General features: G+C 39.0%; 1 protein-coding gene across 1 annotated transcript in view; it reads right to left on the bottom strand.

Moving 5' to 3' along the window:
- The window catches only part of LOC140241964 (prominin-1-A-like), a 104,319-nt gene that overhangs the window by 54,850 nt on the left and 28,704 nt on the right, over window positions 1-20,765 (bottom strand). The window contains exons 6-8 of the mRNA XM_072321710.1: window positions 16,347-16,442; window positions 15,752-15,936; window positions 9,846-9,917 (exon numbers count right to left, since the gene is read on the bottom strand). Coding sequence (XP_072177811.1) covers window positions 9,846-9,917; window positions 15,752-15,936; window positions 16,347-16,442 — 353 coding nt within the window. The remainder of the gene's footprint in view (window positions 1-9,845; window positions 9,918-15,751; window positions 15,937-16,346; window positions 16,443-20,765) is intronic.

Genomic DNA, 20,765 nt, shown 5'->3' with positions numbered 1-20,765 from the left:
ATATTCAACTCCGTACGATGGTTAGATATTAGTGTCGGATGTTTCCTTATACTTTCGAAAGGAAATAGCAATAACATTCGGCTCCGGAAGATGCTGAAATAAATGTCAGATGATCGCTTTTATGTTCGGAAGTTCCAATAACATTCTGCTCCATACGATGCTAAAATAACTGTCTGATGTTTGCTTTTAAATTTCGAAATGAATAACAGTAACATTCAGCTGCGTTCAATGGTAAAATTAATGTTTGATGTTTGCTTTGACGTTCGGAAATGAGTAACAATAACATTCAACTCCTTACGATGATAAAATAAATGCTGGATGTTTGCTTTTACGATCGAAAGTAAATGGCAATAACATTCAGCTCCGGAAGATGCTAAAATACATCTCGAATGATTGCTTTTACGTTTGGCACGTTTGAAAGTGAATTCATATTCTGCCCCATATGATGCTAAAAAAAAAGTATTGGGATATTTGCTATTACATTTCGAAATGAATAACAGTAATATTCAGCTACGTTTGATGGTAAAATAAACGTCTGATGTCAGCTTCGACGTTCAAAAATGAAAAACAGTAACATTCGGCTCCGTACGATGATAAAATGATATTGTCAGATGATTCATTTCACTTTCGGAAGTGGACAGCAGTAAAATTCGGCTCCGTACGATGATAAAACAAATGTCGTATATGTTTGAAATGAATCACGGTAATATTCTGCTTCGTACGATGCAAAAATAAATGACAGATTGTTGCTTTTACATTTGGAAATGATTAACGGTATTAATCCGCTCAGTTAGATGCTGAAACAAATATCGGATGTTTGCTTTCACGTTTGGAAATGGATAAGGATAGCATTCAGCTCCGTAAGATGCTAAAATGAATGTCTGTTGTTTGCTTTTACATTTAAAAATGATTAACGGTAATATTCGGCTCCGTAAGGTGCTAACAGACTAATAAATGTTGGATGATTGCTTTTACAATAAGAAATGAATAACGGTAACTTTCGGTTCTTTACAATGCTAAAACAAATATCGGATGCTAACAGATGTCGGCAAATGCTCCCACTTTTTCATTTCAAATGTAAGTTTTGACCTCCTAAATTTTTAGGCATCAACTTTTATAATAATCTATACGCCTATTTGCTAAATCTTAAAACACAAAATAAGATGATTGGATTTTCTAATTTTAATTTCGAGTAAATTCGATCACCAAAAAATAAAGATCAGTGATACTGGTGGCCCGATAAAAGTTAGTGTGGAGCCCTGTCTATTCTATTCTTTATCATGCTCGGCCTATACTTCCACATCATGTTCCACAATATTTTCATAATCGCATTGCTGAAAAAAAAAAAATCATTGCTTGCGTTCTCGGGGAAGAATAAATGAAACATACTTCGTGAAAGGCAAAAAAAAAAAAAAAAAATTAAAAAATGGCACTACGCAGGAGATTGATGTTTGGACAGTGGACCGTGATCAATGCCAAAGATATAACTGTCAACACCCAACACCTACGCAGGTGCGCCACGACGGTTTAGAAATCTACGCGCGCGGTATGACTATCATGATCAAGAATTAAAACACAGTGGTTAAAGAAAAGAAGATGATGGGCAGAGCGTAGTGCTATCGTAAGCACTCCATTGGCAAGGGTGCTATGTGCATACCGTGTACGTGTGTAGGTAGGTGTTTGGGATTTTTCTTGTCAGCTGTGTACCGGGTATTTCTTTGGGCGCGCGATTGTTCTGGTCGGGAATATTTACAGTCGAGTGTGAAAAGATTTGTGACATGTCTTCTTCGCTGTCCACGCGCGCTTAATCGGAGATGCTGAGTGATGTTGCAATTCGATTCGAGCTACATGCTGGGAAAAACAATAAGTTAATTAAGATCGGGACAGTAGATTTCACTTCGAGGTAACCGAACTTCGAGTTATTTCTTCGAGCTACGCGAATTTTAATACACGGAAACTCCATAGGAACAATCGGGACTTTCATTTTGCCCCCGAGGTAAGTGATATTCGGCTTATCCGACGTCGAGGTATCCGAAGTTGACTGTAACTCTAGATCGACTCATTTAGGAGGAAACCTGAAGTAAAAGAATGACAACATCACCACTTCTTTCTGTGAGGTACAACATATTATGGCAAGAAATTTCAGGTTGCACTAATACAAAATCATTGCTTTGAAAAAAAAAATGTGAGGATTTAAATCTTTTTTCTTTCTTTCTTTTTTTTGACGGACACTTGCTGCACTTGCTATGCTTTGATGGATATTAATGGTGAGCAAAAAATCTGTATGGTCGTTGTACATCTGCTTCTCAGTTGGCTCTGACAGGATTATTCATTTGAAGTAATACTGCCGAGTACAATGTTTACTTATCATGACTAACATACATGCAGTTAAAGACGTGGGGCAAGATATTCTGTCAGTGTTTCCTGATGAGATGAGAAAACTTGTGCTCTGTAGTGGTTACTATGGCAACGCTGACTATGAATAATGAAGGTGATGACTTCAGGTCAAAGGTAGCTCATAAATCACCCCCCCCCCCCCAGTCAACTGTCTACTTTATGAGGAAGGTGACAACTTTCTGACTATTCAGAGCCAGCAGACAAACTAAGCTGTACCTCTGGTGGACAAGAAAACCTAGTGACTAAAACATGGGGGTATGAAGGGGGCTATATGAATTGGGGGAGGGGGTCAGTGGATGGGAAAGAAGGGTGTTACATGGTTCCCTGAGGAGGAATCATAAGAGGAATACATCTAATACCTCATAGCGTCTCATGAGGGGGAGGGGTGGACACTCACCCCTCTGTGATAAAGGCGTTTTGTTTTCCCCGGTCACAATCTCCCCTCACCAAGGAGAGAGCGGAGTATGGTATGGCATGCCATGGTGCATCACTCATCCATAGCCTAGAGTGGAGGATTATTAAAACTCCCTGCCAAAACCGCCACCGTCCATTAAACTCACTCAGCGATTCACTATTACTCACGTTATTGGAGCAGGCAGCAGAAATTTACACTACAGATCTAAGGACCAACTTTCATTGACTTTTTACGTCATTGCTCAACTCTGCCATCATGCACATTGCACATCCTTTATGACATGAAAAGCATAATGTATGAAACTTGCTTTTTCCCTCTTTTATTGTTACGCTTCATGTATTACAATGTATGTTCCACATTATAAGTTTGTGGACTTGTTTGTTTGTTTGTTTTTATTTTTGCATGGATGATTTGTCGTGAACACCAATATCTGACATTCAAATATATTTTGTGCCAACGTTAATATGTAAATGATTCCATTTTTCAAAAATGAATAGTTTTCATACACTTCTGAAGAACACAATCTATGGCTTCTTGTATTCAGACATTCCACATATATGTCAGCATTTAGATTTCCATCTACTTTGTGACATCAATTGAGAGAAAGAATGCTGTAATCTGCTACAAAAGGATCTGGTAAAGATTGTTGGTTAAGATTTTGTGGCTCTTGGAAACTTTCTGATGATTATTGCATGCACAGCAAGTGAAACAGAGGAATGAATTTTGCTGGGGATTCTAGCATTGTCTTTGGTTCAGGGTTCTGCCATATGTATTGTAATACCATGTTTGTCCTAACTGGATAATGACTGAACACTCAGATCTGTATACGAGAGAATATGATTTACGGCATTTTTTCACTGGAATCCACATTGCAGGGGCAGTATCTGTGTTTCATCCATTGTGTTGAATACTTACAGATGCCGTGAAGTATCACTTTGGGCCCCCCCCCCCCCCCCCCCCCCCCCCGACTCTCTCAGAAGTCAGTGCAATTGTGAGGATTTGCGGGGCTGGGACACGGCCGCAGCTCCAGGGAGCACGGAAAGGAAATTGAGAGGTGACACTAACAATTGGAAATGGAATTGAATTAATGGGGATTAGGGCTGTGATTCAACCACAAGAAGAGCTAAAGATGTAAGTCATGAGACTGGAGGCGAGCTTGGTGGTACATCTACCGCCGTCTCAGCTGAAATGGGGGGGGGGGAGGGGTAGGGGAGTGAAAGGAAGAATATGGAAAGATGAATCATATGTCAAATCATAATGAACACAAAATTGGAGAATGCAAACTTCAGGGAAGAGAAGGGGGGAAGGGTAGAGGACTATGGGAGGGATGGGGAGGGGAGAGATGGGAGGGTTGAGTAGGGAAGGGAAGATAAAGTTAAAATGGCATTAGATCTTGTCTCTCCCCATACATGGAAGAAGTCTTAGGAAATACAACTGCAGTTAGGCAGGCAGGCAGGCAGGCAGGCAGGCAGGCCAGGCCGGGTCTGTTTCTGGGTGAGACTCAGAACCACACGTGAGATCATGCAATGATTGCACCCACCTGGGGCCATCGTCTCATCCCAAAATGATTTTATACTAATGATGTGCCTCCAAACGGGATCACTCATGATGAGGAAAAAAGAGATAAGATGACGTAGGTATCACTATGAATGGGAAACTCTTCCATCAGAGCACTCTGTGTGCGGGTGGTCTCCACTGATGTGGCTGTATTGTGATGGATGTGTGCGCCACTCATGTGCCATGTGTGTTGTGTTGGGCATGTGCGCTGCGCATCCATGCCACATGTGCTGTACATGTATGTGGTACAGCTGCACTGTGTGTTCCATTAGATGTGTTTCGTCACATATGGGTGGTCACATATGCGTGTACTTTATTCATTTCATGTGCCATCACAGATAAACTTTGAACTAAAAGTCATTGCGTGGTCAGATAAGCACTGCTCATGTAAACCATATCAGGTTAATTTCGAAATGTTTGAATACCATTTGTGTCTTGGCCTACATTCTTGTTTTTGTTTTGTTTTTTGTTTTTTCCAAACAGGTTGCTTCAGTTTCCCTTTAAAGCCATCTCCTTAAATCTTTAGTATGAAGAAATATTTTTAGAGTTTATGACTTGCCTATGCACACACACAAACACACACACACACACATGAACACAAACACAAAATCCTAGTTCTTGGGCAAGTCACTACTATGAAAGGACAAGTTCACCTTCATAAACATAAGGATTGAGAGAATGTAGCAATATTAGTAGAACACATCATTGAAAGTTTGAGGAAAATCGGACAATCCGTTCAAAAGTTATGAATTTTTGAAGTTTTTGTGCAGTAACCGCTGGATGAGAAGACTACTGCAGTGTGTGAATAACTTAGATGTCACATGCGTACAACAATATAAGGAAAATATAAAGAGAATTTCACAAAATTTCATCTTTTGAAAAAAGTACACATTCACCCGACTCGTTACCGACAAATGTTATGGGTAATATTATTCCCCCTGCCTTTAGAAAGAGGCAAGTCAAGTGCTCTTTTATTATGCGCAAAAAGTGAAAATATGTTGAATTTTCTTTACATTTTCTTTATACTGTTGTACACATATGACTCACAAACTGTAGTAGTCTCCTCATCCAGCGGTTCCAACACAAAAATTTTAAAAATTCATAACTTTTGCATCGATTGTCCAATTTTCCTCAAACTTTCACTGATGTGTTCTACTAATATTGTTGCATTCTCTCAATCCTTATGTTTATGAAGGTGAACTTGTCCTTTAAAGTTGCATAACAAAGACTATTATCATTTGTTCATTCAGCATGTCACAGGATCTTCTTGATATCCCATAATAAAACCATGACTTTCATTATCATGTTCTGATTTTAAAAGATGGTATATCATTCATTTAGACTGCTGAATAATGATTTTATAGACAGCTTGAAAACTCAAGCGGTAAACAGGCAGAGTAGGAAACAAAGTTGCTTTTTGTAGCTATTTATATTATACACAGACACACACACACACACGCATATAATGTTAGGTGATCAATATATGAAGGCTTTGTTTGCAAAAACCGATAAGTCCATTTTTGAAGATTTTGAAGTACGATCTCTGTCATAAAGTACAAAATAATACATTTTGAATGATATATTGGTCACTACATATAAAGGTATATTTTTGAAGTTATGGTCAAAAGAAGCAAAAATTTTTGTATTATTCTCTTTATTTTTCTTGACCTTTAATCGCAAATATCTCCATTTGGCAAATATGGACTTATCGGTTTTTGCAAACAAACTCTTCATATGATTTTACATATCCTCGAACTTGGACTCTCCTGGTAAAACAACCTCACTTGCAGCTTTGTGTACATCGAAACTTGTCAGGCCACGAGAGATGAAAGGATTTTTTTTTCTTTTCTTTACAGGACGAACCGAACAATTTGGACATTCCTAATCTTGAAGGACGACACAACACAAAAACTGAAGTGACATCTAGATGATAAGGGAATCCCTCCTCGAGTCACCCCCGCTGACTCACACCACTCCCCATCCTCGTCCCCCATTCAACACGTCTCTCTTCAGACACTTCACAAACAGACGGACATACAGACAGACAGACTGACAGGCAAGGAGACAGACAGACTAACAGACAGACAGGTAGATTGACAGAACATAAATGTACATGTATATGTACATGTATAAAGGAGAAAAAGGTATGTGCACTTATGAGTGAGTGTGTGTGTGTGTGTGTGTGTGTGTTTCAATTGTACTTGTATTTTTTTGTTCATACTAAACCAAGAATGGGTTAATTCATGAATGATTTGAATGAAATCTTTAAAATAAAGATCAAGGAAAAAAAAAAAAAGTGTGTAAACTTGAATGAAGAAGTGGAAGAGACAGAAAGATAGAGATTGAGGGCAAGCGAGAGGGAGAACAAGAGAGAGAGAGAGAGAGAGAAAGAGAGAGAAAGAGCTGAAGAAGAAGGGGTGAGTTAAGGAGAAAGGCAGAGGAACAGGGGAAAAAGGGGGTATTAAGTAGTTCCTGAAAGAGGATGTACTCAGGAAGTTTGAGAGGGACTGGGATCAGCAGGCAAGGCACTGGGGAGTGGTAGGGGGTGGAGGTAGGGGTGGTAGTCATGGGATCAGAGGGGTGGGGACGATGTTATTTGTCAGCAAAATAGGAGGGGGGGGGAGGGACTGCATCCTATTCCTGAACGGGATGAAAAATATTTCACAAAAAGAGACCCAACACTTTATTGCAGGCATCACAAATGAAAAAAAAAAAAAATGTACATGGATGTAGCTCAGGGTATGATGCAGAGAAAAGGGGTTATGGCAGTTGGCAAAATAAGGGGGGACAAGGGATAAGAAGTGATATGAAAGGGGGTGGGCGAGGATGTTGCTGACAGGTCAAAAAGGGAGGGGGTTGTTAGCAAATTCCCAGTGGCCAAGATTGGCAGAAAGGGCAATATGCAATATTTTGTTTTTAAAGGCTTCTCAAAGTGAAGAAAGATTTGGTACAAAAAAAAAGAGAGGGTATAACAGGATGACTGACAAAATCAGAAGGGTAAAAAGTACATTGTATGAAGCAGAGAGAGGTTGTTAGACATGGGGGTTGGGGATAGCTAAGCGATTGGCCAGGAAGATGGGAAGAAATATCCACCAATCACCAAGAGACAAAATGAGTGGAAATGGTGGGAAAAAATAAAGTTCTTACCAAAGGCCCTTCAGATAGACCATATATATGCAGGGAAGTTTTGACGAAATGGGATATGAAGGAATGCATCAGAAAGAGCAAGAGAGCTGACACAAATTCCTGAAATTGACAACGATCAAAGGAAACTGATGGATGTGAAGCAAATCAACCCGCAAAAAGGATCGTGGCCACTGAGAACAAGAATTTACATTTATGATAGCAATTTTACTATTATTACTCATGTGAAAAAGAAGTGTATAATCTACATTGTATTCTAGCATTTTTTTTTTTGGTGTTTGTTCATTTGCTTGTTTGTTTGTTTCTTTGTTTTGGGTTTGGTTTTTTTTTTTGAGAGGGAGCACAAGATGAAATCTAACAAGAGACTGGAGCACTAATCAACAGGAGCCCAGGTATACTGTAAAACGAGGAATGGCTGCGTGCATTTTAATTTCGCAAATTTCGTGAGGGCCAAGATACGTGAAATTAAAATGCACGCGAAAGTTCTTGTCTACACTATATGCATTGAACGCCAGTGGCAATTTACGAAAATTTCATGCCACGAAGAAGACCGTCAGCTCCAATTCGCGAAAATTTCATGCACGAATAAATCATGTTTTATTATAGGATAAATGATTTTAAAGAGGTGAAGGAAGGATATTGGTGGCATTTACCGGCTGTGTCATCACTGTCATCACTCAGAATCTCTCATTTTCATCACAAGCATTCATGTATATGGATTGTGCATGTGTGCATGTGTGTATGTATGTATGTGTGTGTGTGACACAGATCCACACAAATAATGCAGTATATGGCTGCATATGCTAGCAAGTTATCGTTAAAGGGTGGGGGGGGGGGGTATGCAATCCCAACACAATCATACAGACAGTGGTCTTTAAAATTTGGTGAAGCGGTCATACTCGGGGAAGCAGAGAAGAGGAAGAGGGGGTTGGACAGAGTGGGGTGGGGGCGGGTGAGTAGCAGCAAGCAGAGTCAGGTCACTAGGGAGGATGCTAAGGAGGGGAATAACCTGGACATGAAAAACATGTGCTTAAAGCCCCAGTATGGCCCTGGAAAGAGATACAAATCTTACAACTGCTTTGAATGATTCATGTAATGTAGGAAGCGTATATCCCTGCACAGTGCAAACTTGGCTAGTCCAGTATTCGTTGCGCAAAGCTTTTAAATCCCCAGTGATGACGACTATGCAATTCTTATAATTCACTAACATGGATTTGGGTGAGTGGGACTACACACTCAAAATTAAAGGAAGTTTACTCAAGACGGTTTGGCTTGAACCACTATCATGCCAACTGCCAGTCTGCCACTGCAATACTGCAGAATAGTGAAAATTTGTAAAAATGAGAACAAGAAGGCTTTGAACATGCAGCCAATCAGTGACAGTGGACTTTCAATCATAGTGATGTCATGGATTAGAGCGAGGTGGAAGTTACAACCTCAGCTGTAGCATACCGGCAAGATGAATCATCATCTCCTAGGAATATTCGCTATGTTTTCGGTTTTGTTTCGTTTTTTCCATTGTTTTTCCACTCATCCCTCCTCCCAAACCCCCCCCCCCATGAAAAAAAAAAAAGCTACACGTCACAGGAGTGTAGTGAAAACAGTTAAAACCTAAAAAGGATAGTCTGTCCTCTGCTCAAACTTCATCTCCTTCTCCAATATTGCATTTAGGGTTTTGAATCATAATTTCTTTCTTTTGTGTGGGTGTGAATAAATACATAATTTTCATATCTGTTTAAATCCTTGCAAATGTGAGCGTGTATTTGTTGCTGGTCTATCTCTCTTTATCATATCTATTTGTTTTTTCACCAGGCTATCTAAACAACCACAATTTTACTCTTTAACCTCAAGCATCAGCCAAGTGATTATGTTTCTAGTGTCATGTTGGACTCCTTATTTACTGTGGACTTGGTTGTACAAGCAAGCAGTCTGTGAACAAATGTGTGTCGCGAGAGCGAGTGGACCACAGACAGCTGAAGATGCAGACCAGTGACTAACGCGAGTCTCGCATTGATTCTTTGGAAGCTGGTGACCCAGCATATTATATTCTAAACCCGTCCAGAAACAGGGTCAGTAGCGAGCAAGTTGTACTCACACAACTATACATTTTTTTTTTGAAAGAGTGAAACTCTTGTAGCGAAAATTTTTCAACAGCTCTTTTCATTCTCATATTTGCTTTTCAGGTTAGAGGTTTTACATGACTTTTTTTTTTCAAAGGCATCAGCAGTGCTAAAGGAGAGGAGACGACTTGATATTAATCAATTTGAATATCACAGAGAAAAATTCAGTGGTTGGCAATATACACTGGTACGAAGCCTTCAGAAAACCTTACCTCTGTGGAAATGCTGGTTGTGACATTTGCAGCCTCTTGCACACCTTTAATCTGTGCATCTAGTGATGGCAACTGTAGGCACAAAAACAGACACAAAAAAATGTTATTGTTATTGTTATCATCAATTGCCACTGTTATGAGTAGTCATTACAAATAAACTCTACCCCTAAGAGAGTACATTTCACCTACGATACTGTTTCAACTATTGTCACTCATTATCAAATAAACACTGCTATCTTCTATCATCACACTTAAAGGGGATGGCTAGTAACTGATCAGTGGGAATCAGTGGGAATGCTGGGGGATAATTGTTCCAATTCTTGTGTGATTCATTTAAGAGTACATCATATATCTATTGTTGTGTGAAAATTATTTGCTTCAGAACGGTCTCGTATTCAAGTAATGTGCACTTTAATGAGCCGTCACTGTACAGGCATGCTAACCTGGAAACATTAAACTGCACACTACTTGAATATGAGACCATTCTGAAGCAAATAATTTTCACACAAATGTAATCTTAAATGAACCCCACAAGAATTGGAACAATCATCCCCCAGCTTTCCCACTGATTCCCACTGATCAGCTACTAGCCATCCCCTTTAAGGGGATTTGTTGCAGAAATCATGATCATGTTGTCCTTTAAATTGGCAACTCTGAATCTCATTGCATATTATCATATGAGTTAAGATTAGATTGAACTGGTTAAAATCATTAAAGGGATCGTATAGTTTTGGTTAAGAGCTAATTTCGGATTTCCAACATTTTTTGGTGAGACAATGAGAAACCTCTTATAAAATATGAAAGAGCACATAATTCTATGAGGAATTCAACGTTTAATTGATGAAAATTGGTTTTGAAATGGCTGAGATATCCAAAACAGAGCGATTCTAATAAGTGTGGGACCCACACTTTTTTACGATCGCTTTGTTTTACTTTGTTTTTGGATGTTTCAGTAATGCCAAACCCGATTTTCATCAAACTTCGAATTCCTCTTAAAATGGTATGCTCTGTACTATTTCATAAGTGTTTCCTTGTTATCTCACAAAAAGTTAAAAGCCAAATTCTCATCTCCACCAATACTGTACCATCCCTTTAACGTTGCAAAAAATCAGAGATCAGTTCCCAAAAAGCAGAAAGCAGTTCACAAAAATCTGCCACTTTCAGAGAGACAGGAACTTTCCTTGTCTGAAATGCGTTGCCAATTAAGAATCATTCATAAATACTATTACGAGGCTTTAAAGAAAACTGCAAATCACAACAAACTAGTTACCTTCACAAACAACATTGTGCTCAAATGAAATAGGATTAATCTGTTCTACCTTTCAAACACTAACAACGGGTAATAAGAGATGTCAAACAAGAAAGAGAACCAAACCACAGAAACAGTTTCTGTGACTAGATGGGTCATGTCATGAAATTACTGGCTACTGTTTGGCACACTAATAATGAACATTCATCATCAACCTCTTTTGACCATTCTAGTACAATTTCACTGTTTGTTCAAGCTGGCCTTAACAACAAACAAATGGTAGAATATCAATGAAATCACACTGATATCAAGCAAGCTATGGAATCAAAGTTTTCATGAAAAGAGTGATTCCAACAGCAATTACATATGCAAATTAGTTGCTGATGTCATGATCTCTCAAGGCTCATACTGACCTACATACAGATCTTTGTTAAATTTCCTGTTTTGATGCAAAACCAAAATGGAGAAAAGAAGTACCCTTCCCAACAAGTTGTGTGTGTGTGTGACAATCTATCCATAACTTAAGGGAGGGGGGGGGGGCTGTATTGGCTTTTCTTTTTATAATATCGTTTTAATAACATCAACTTTTACACAGAGTGATATTGCATTTTGGAGACAGAATGACATGACAAGCAAGCTGGCATGTCCCTTTCATACACAACTACAGGGGAGAGGGAGAGGAAAAAAATACACTATTATCAGCAGAAGCTGACACATACAACATTTGTAGCTTCCAAAGTTTCCATGCATCCTGCATGACCATGTCATGAGAACACCTTGATATGAGACTATTCCTGCCATCCTTTTGTTTTTGTTTTTTTTTTTTTTTAACAGCATAGTTCTCTCTACATGGGGACAGAATAATACAACAATCCATCTCAGAGTTTGTTCTCTCAAGTACTCTGGGGAAAAAAAAAAACCAACACGATCTCAATCTCTCCTCAGTGGAGATAGCATGACCCCAAAAACCATAACACTTTGCAAGGGATGCCTCAACCCGCGCAAGAGGCGACTTGGGGTTTCAAATCCGACCAATTAGCACATGGCATATAGGAAATGTGACCGATTTTGCGACAATATGCAAATTACAACTCAGTTTTAGATCAGGGGGGATCAAGCGGTTCCCTCAGTGCCTGCGGGTCTGACAACTCTGCCGGTGTTTGCCCCTCTCCTGTGGACCGCTGTGGAGGGAAGAAAGACCCGTTTCCCGCTAACACAGAGTCATCAGCCCCGCAAAACAACCACCGAAGTCAGCTGACGCTTCCCCTTCGGTTTGGACGGCAACCAAGATGCACATGATGAGTCTGGGGTCTGGGTTGACTTTTTGTTTCTGTTTTCCTTGGAGATTTTTTTTTCTTCTTTTTTCTGGTTCTGTTCACCACAAAAATCCCGAAACTTGGCAATCATAATCTTCTACTCGTCATTTTACGGCCCTTTCAGCCAATCATGACGACATTGGTGTACAAGAATAGACTGATGGGACAAGAAGACAATGAAAAGAGACAGGTTGACAGAATTTGATAAGAGAAACCAGAGCTGGATCCAAACAGGTCCCTCTCCCTTCCCCCCTGAAAAAGAAGAAGAAAAAAAAAAACAATCGCTTGAGCTCACTGACATAAAACATGTTACCATATCTTCCTTTGCGTCAATGAATTCATTTTGTGCAGTTGATCATTTTCTTTCTTCCGCTGCACCAATTACAGCCCTTGATCCCTGACATTCAAGTCACAAATGTAAAAATTCTAATACATGATACCTTTAGCCCCCCTCTCCCCCTCCCCCCCCCCCATGTTTTACTATCACATCAGCATTTACTGCATATCATCAAAAGTTTCAAGCATATGACAGTGTAATCTTACAATTTGAGTTTGTACTTTTAAAGCAGGATGTGAATCTTTCAGTCCAGATCTAAGTTTGTTCCAAGTTTGATTGAATTTGGTGGACATTTCTGTTTTGTCAAAGGTAAAGTTGGCCACGGCATTCAACTTTAAACACAAACAAGAATGAGGAAAGAAGCTATAAGAAAACAAGAGAGAGAGAGAGAGAGGGAAGGATATGTGTAGAGTATGAATGCAACCTTTGACAGCTAATTTTCGTCACAAGCACCATCAAATCATGAAGTATTGAAAGAAGGAGGGACCGATATTATAGTATGTAGTTGTACTGGACAGCTCGCACAATATAAATGTGGCGTGCTATCATCTCCCTTAATCGCCACGTTATACTGAGAAATAATTTCCAAGAATACAGGGGGAGAAGGAAGTCTCTTTCCAGAGATCGGGTTTGGAAAAGAAACTCTGCACTCTCAGCCGAGCAGTTATACACTGCGAGCACGATATCCGTCGATCTGTCTCCACGGCGATCAGGCGGACGATTTATGGAAAGGAAACACTGCAATTCAAGCTCCTTCTTCATCGAAGCACACGACGATATCACGTCAGACTCTCGTAAGATCGCTCCACTCTCACTGTGAACTAGGAATTAGTGATCTTTGTCAATTATCTTTTGTGGAATGCACCGAGTGTCAGAACCTTTTCTTATGTGATGTGAAAATTAACAATCCACAACTTTTTTTTTAATGAAAAAAACAACAACAAACTTTTGTCTCACAATTCATCTGAACAAAATTTGTGAAAAATATGAGAAAGCAAAAAACAAACAAACAAACAAACAGGAAAACAGCTCTTCTGCTTTGGACAAAAAGGAATTGTCTATCAAGCAATCAAAATCACTGGAGATCATAATCATGATATGAGGAAGCTGAAACAATTTAACTTAAAACACACAAAAAATTAATAGATTTCTTTCAAGTTGCTTTAATTGGTAAGAGTTTTCAAAAAGATATGAAAATCGACAATTCAATCTGTGTGTGAATCACATCAGATGCAACATACAACAGGAATCCAAGAACGACAACAGAGCAAAGTGGAAATGAACTCCATGTAACCCTACGCTTTATTGTAGAAGCACATCAAAGTCAGACAGTGGCAAAAATGTGACCTCACCCACACTGATCAGTGACATTTGTTCATGTCATTGTGGACTATCATGACATCCTAAGTGGCTAGTCTTTAAGTAAGGAGCTCAGACAAGAGCTTAGGCAAGATATTAATTTATGGTCGGCGAGGTAATTTTGTGACGCTTTGAAAAGATTAAGAGAAGAAGAAAAAAAAAATGCCACAACTTCCAGAATCTTGGCTAACACGAAAACGGCTTTGTTCTACATTTCCCCCCAATTTAGGGCAAAAATCCTTGACTATTTCCAGCGTTAACGGCAAACTCTTGTTTCGTTTCCATTGACATTTCAAAGGTTGCAATGCCCAGGATATTTCTATTAATATGCAGGTCAACGCACAATTTGGAGCGGAAAGATTGTGAACCCACGCCAAAGAGATGACAAATTTGATTTACTTCCTATCTGCATGGCTCAGTAAGTCATATTTCGATGACGCATTTACCAGCAGTTTGACCCTGAATGCAGTCTTGCTTTATAAGCATGAATGTTTCAGTATGAAACGTCATTGCATAGGTACATACCACACGGCATGAAAGCACAACTCCCCTAAGATTTTGTTTCTATTACTGAGGCTTTTCTTGGCCATCCATCACCATCGTAAGAGGTCAGTGCTCTGCCATCTTAGTACTCAAGCACAATATCATTCCCGAGTCTATGTCTTTCATTCCCGAGTCTATGTCTTTCATTCCCGAGTCTACGTCTTTCTTTCCCGAGTTTATGTCTTCTGTTCCCGAGTCTCTGTCTTTCATTCCCGAGTCTGTGTCCAGAGTTTACTCGCAGAGTCACCATGTGTGTGGCTATTATCCGCTTGGAAAATATTCTGATTTGGATATTGATTTAGATCTTGACTTGACACAAATGACTCAGCATGCACAAATACATGCCTCCATGGACGGGGCAGTCAACGCAAAGTTTTAAAATTGAGCAAAACTATGGCTCTTACTCTTAGGTATTGGTAAAGTATTTCCCCAGTTTTTCATACTTAAATAAGTTCTACTCCTTTCAAATGCTATCTTCTCATGAAATGGAACAAAAAGAATGAAATATAGAGCTGAACCATTCAATTTTTACAGTTACCACAAAACTGTGATCATGAAATCTTACAGTGAGACCATGTTTTGAAATTCAATCATACAGAAATTTATTGGGGGAAGGGTATAATCAAAATGGCACATGTCACAAGACACAATGCCTACATACCTAGATGTCTTGATAGAGGGTACAAAATGTAGGCCCTAGTTCATACACAACATGGCACTATTTTACAGAGGATTTTACAACAGCTGAATATGTGGAGTTGCTACGGCAGCAGCTGGAAAGCAGCAAATCTCCTGTACGCATTGAGATCATTGCTATGGTAACTTAACCAACAACCAAGCATCACTAAAGATCGCAAACCTCTCTGTGAAACAGCTACTGGATGACAATTCCTGCAACAATGTTGGCATCTACAATTTTGTACCTTCCACATGTTACCTCATCTGTATTTAATGACGGGTTTTGACTGATTAAAGCCACCATAGAGTTGTTGTTCTTGTTCTTGTTGTTCTTGTTCTTGTTGTTGTTGTGGTTGTTGATTGTTGGTTGTTGGTTGTTCTTGTTGTTGCTGTTGTTGTTGTTGTTGTCTTCTTTTCAACTCACCTGGCTGTAATTTGCGGTCACCCTCAAGCTCTCAACGTTCGTTACACAGTCTCTACACTGGGTATTGATGTCGTTGAGTTCAGCCACCACCTGGTCAAGCTTGTTCTCCAAGATGGATGATTGGTTGACGAGTTCGGCCTGAAGATTGCTTGTTTGCACTAGGGTTCTCTCCATTTCATTCAAAACTGAAAACACAAAACACACAAACACAATTCAAGCCATGAGAAATGGACTAATTTTCCTTTAAAAAATGACAATATTTCCCCAAAAGTTCAATCATTCTGGCAAAATATACTGACAAAATTGATGACATTAGCAATGACTACTACAATCAATGATGGTGATAATGTATCGATTCGTAATAAGAAGACTAGAATATGCCAATACCACTCAAATGATGTATCTATATATATATATATTTATATATACATATCAAATACAAATAGATCCACACTGCATTGCAACCCTTATTTGTGACTGGATCCTTTCTTGTCTCTGTGTCTAAATACAAATCTGAAATGTTTCTCAAGAGTTTGGAATGACCAGCGGATTGAAGAGTGGTAGCACCGGTACCACCTCGCTGGAAGAAACTCACTGTTTGAGATGTTGGCGATGCCATTCTCAACTTCTCCGAGGCCAGCCTCATCGTTGAGGTACTGCTGAACGGGCTCACCAATCTCCGTGCCGATGTCTGAGGGAGAGGAGAGGAAAGATTAAGTTGATTTGGGAGTCAATTGCTAAGCTGATGGATGGGACAACCAAATTATGCTAGATATGGAGATTAGCTATGACCTGAAGTTACAATAATTGCTGTTGCCAAGGTAACAATCACACAGTCATATGCATATTCTCCAAAGTTGGCAGCTAATGTCTTCTTGCCACCTGCTGCCATAACAACTGCCAAATACAGTGTGCTGCAATTCTCGCAAACTTTTTTGCTGAAATTACAATGCCGCTCAGTGTTCACGTTGGTTGAATGAATAGCGTAACATCTAACACACAAACAGTATAGGCACCATTAGATATATTACACTTACAAAATTTGCTAAAGTTTCATTAAATTTCATGTTTTTAGGGAACATATGCAAATTGGATATGGTGATGACGCAATGACATTGCCTCACATGACCCTCACTGACCTGTACACAAATCTAAATTAATTTTTGTTTTCTTTTTCATTTGGCAAATCAATAAAGAAGAAATCATGGTCATCACATCCAATTACTGCCATGTCAAATGACTTTGCAGCAATGGCTCTGAAAAAACAGGGAGATACAGTCGGAAATAACCCAATGAAAATGCAACCAATGGGTCAGATGCGAGGCGATAATATCACTTAATCTTTTATCTGAACTGATGTTTTTCCTGAGGGGCCCACAATCTACAAGCTTTGTCTTCTTAGTGGGTCCCTCCATTTTTCGAATTTTGCATACTGTATAATTACTTCTAATCACTTGAGTTATATGATAGTGTATAATTATTATAAGGTGGTACAATCATTGTATATACATTCTTTCATGTTATACTTTACGCACCTTAATTTCTGTTATCAGAAAAGTGATGTTCATATCTTTTTTGTCGAAAAATGAAATAAAAAACATTGAATTGAATCTAATTTGCATGTGCTGTTGCAATCGACATTCACATATAATGAATACAAGTGGTATATAAAAGTTTAAAATATCACACCATTCGTATCATACATTCAATTGTGATAAAAATCTTAATCCATAGAAATGGACTTATGTCTACTCATTCAATTAACATTGAATGTGGAGCGGCTGGACACTTCAAAGCTCCTCTTTGTAGGTAAAAGTCAGAATATCTGTCAGTATCGTGTTGCAGCTGGGAGAACCAAAGCACCTGAGTAACAGCTGCTTCTTTTCCCACACATTGTGTATGCTTAGCTTGAAATCATATATGCTTAGCTTGAAATCACATGGTGATATGCCATGTATCGATTAGCACAACAGGATCAAACACAACAGCCTATAGACACGTTCACATCCATTTACTGTCCTTTCAAGAGCTTCAGCAACGGAAAAAAAAACCAAAAAACTAAATATTTTTTGTATTCACAAAGATATAGTAAATGTGAAACTTTTGTTCTTTGTATGACATCACACAGACACATTAGTCAATTTTATTCAATCTTCACTATGATGTATGGTGTATGTGGTAAAAGACAAAATACATCAGGTACTGATTTCTTCTCAAAGCCAAGGCATACACACTCTTTCCATGTTCTAGAGCTGTACACATTATTTTTTTATTTTTTTCACTCCACCTAATAAATTAATGCTCCCTCACGTTGACCACCCCCAACACAAACACACACAATAAACCTTTTGCAAGAACCACATAAATCGTAACACATCCTGCACTAAAGTATTTCAGAATAATTAAAGTACCTGTGATCCAAATTATATCCAATTTCATGCACTTGCATGTATATGCCACCCCCCAACACAAACACACACAATAAACCTTTTGCAAGAACCACATAAATCGTAACACATCCTGCACTAAAGTATTTCAGAATAATTAAAGTACCTGTGATCCAAATTATATCCAATTTCATGCACTTGCATGTATATGCACGTTTTGAATAGACAAGCTTTTACTGTACATTTCTCGACATAGCAGCAATGTCACAACTTGACAATGATGCATTGGACATTTCAGAAGAAAATTTTCATGGTAATCTGCTTCCCCCACTTAGAGAATAGGTCGACCCCCGTATCTCACCAACATATCTCATTAGCACTACTAATTTTACACTTCAAGGGGGGAGGGCACGGGGAACCACGAAATGATGGATTGCAGTTTGATGAACAAACAGCTGCTCGGATCACATGCCGAATAAAGTGCGGAGGGAGGATCTGGCCTTGGAAGGAGTTGGTGAATTCAAGCTTCTAATTATTTTTGGACTGAAATTCATCTTGGTTATATCAAGTCATGTCACCCCTCCAAAGCACAACGCATTTCTACCCTGATAGGTCTCTCTATTTTGGGGCAAATGTCAAGATGAAACATTCTTTTTGGAGCCATTATGTTGGGCTCATACTCAGTCAAGGAAGCAACATATCAGAAATCCAACATTCACACTCTCATCATCTGAAGCTGTTTGAAAATGGGGGAAAGTTTAAATAGGCACCAGTAAGCTTTTCAAAACAATAAGGGAGTTCTTTGACTTCATTGACATTGATTACAAAGGTGGTATGCTTCAACAACAAATGCTCTGTCACAGGTCCTTTCCATGTTATTTGAAAGTCTGTGGTGTAAGGGTCAAATGAGACAGGAGCTAACCATGAACTCCCTTATCTCCTGCTGGTGACTAAAAATGGCAATCTCCATCAAATGACTTTTTGTCTGTTTTGGCCCACAAATGCTTAATTTGTTTTGTATGAAACCCTTTTAAAAGAGAAGGGACAAAGGAAATGTTTCTCTTTAAAGAATCTAAGTGGTGGAATAAAGTTTCTCTGCTACAAAAGCAGTGTACAGTAATAACCTCAAATACAAGATATTCAGCACTATGAAAACAAAGCAAACATCTCACAAAACATCTGGCGACAGCGACTCATTGTTTACTGTTACACCATTGAAAATAAGCAGAATTATACCATTTACGACAGTCATGTGACCAACAGTTCCAACTGGAGGCAGCTCCTAAATGCCTCTTGGATGTAATGACTATTCAGTATTTTAAACTGTCATATTTCCTACCACTGGCACAATAAGCCAGTTCGGGGTTCCACTTTGAGCATGAGCAGAAAAAGGTCATTTGTACCAGCAGAGCATGTTGGTTTTTAAATTCACTGAGATAAGCATCTGTGATGCAATGATTATTCAAGTAATCCTTGTATTAAAGTGGTGCTTGCCATCACATCCACCTGGCAGCAAAAGCAGTATTTGGCAATATGAATTGAAGAAGATTGTCATTACATTCAATGCAAAATAAATGGATGTTTTCCGAAGTGTCAATTGATGGATCATTCTGATCACCTGGTCTACGCGAGTACATCCTTTGTTTGAACATGACTGATGAATTCCATGAATTGTTAGATCGGGCAAGCTAATGCATTCTGTTGCTTGAAGACTAGTGGAGTGTCTAATCAACTGAGAAAGAAGAAAGGTCATTTGTATCCAGCTGTACATGAGCTAACCCAGAACTGGCTTATTTCGCTCTACTGTTAACAGGCCTTTTTTCTTTTTCTTTTTGATTTAATCTCGCTTTGCAATTGCAATACATAGACAATATGTCGGTGTGCTCTCTTCTGTACAACCAATTTCTGTAGCAGCTAGAATGTGAAATTGTGATCACAAAATTGGTCACTGCGATGTATCTAAAGAATGACTTGACAGTAAGTGCTAGGATATTAAGCTAACATCACTCTAAAGCTCACCAGCAAAAAATGAGGATTACTGCCCAAAGCAAGACAAAATAAACAAGTTGTTTACCCGTTTCAGAATCTATTTTTGTCTGCAAATAGTCTGATAATTGTCTGTTTGTCGAGTTCACATCCGGTTTAAGCTCATTTTTCATCCTTCTTTGAAAAAGAGAAGGCAACAAAAACAAGGCCTTTTGCGAAACACAATCCACAATCCCCGGAGCTTCTGTGTTTATGGTTTGTCTCGTCTGAAATTAACGACAGAGGCAGGGGCTTTTGAGATGAATCCATCTAAATCCTCACGGTCATTGTTTCAATTTACTACTTTCCGCTCTTAAAGATGGCACCACTGCAGGGAAACCAGAAACATGTTGTGAGCTATCTTCACACTTTGTAGCTGCAGTCACCATCTTCGCTTCGTTTTCCTGCACGACTCTCTCCGTTCGGCTGTTCTGTGTATTCAGGTCGGACTGATGTGAAAGTAAAAGATACAGCCACTGAGCATTCTGGGCATTTTTAGTCTACACTGACGATCTACATCTACAGACCCCCCACGATCTGTTTATTCTTAATCTATTTAGGGGGGGGGGGGTAGTCTTTTTAGTAGTTTACTATAATTTACC

This window comes from Diadema setosum, chromosome 18 (genome assembly GCF_964275005.1).
Source record: "Diadema setosum chromosome 18, eeDiaSeto1, whole genome shotgun sequence".
Classification (NCBI taxonomy): domain Eukaryota; kingdom Metazoa; phylum Echinodermata; class Echinoidea; order Diadematoida; family Diadematidae; genus Diadema; species Diadema setosum.
Note: the sequence above shows the minus strand (reverse complement) of the source record. Positions and strands in the feature narration are given on the sequence as shown.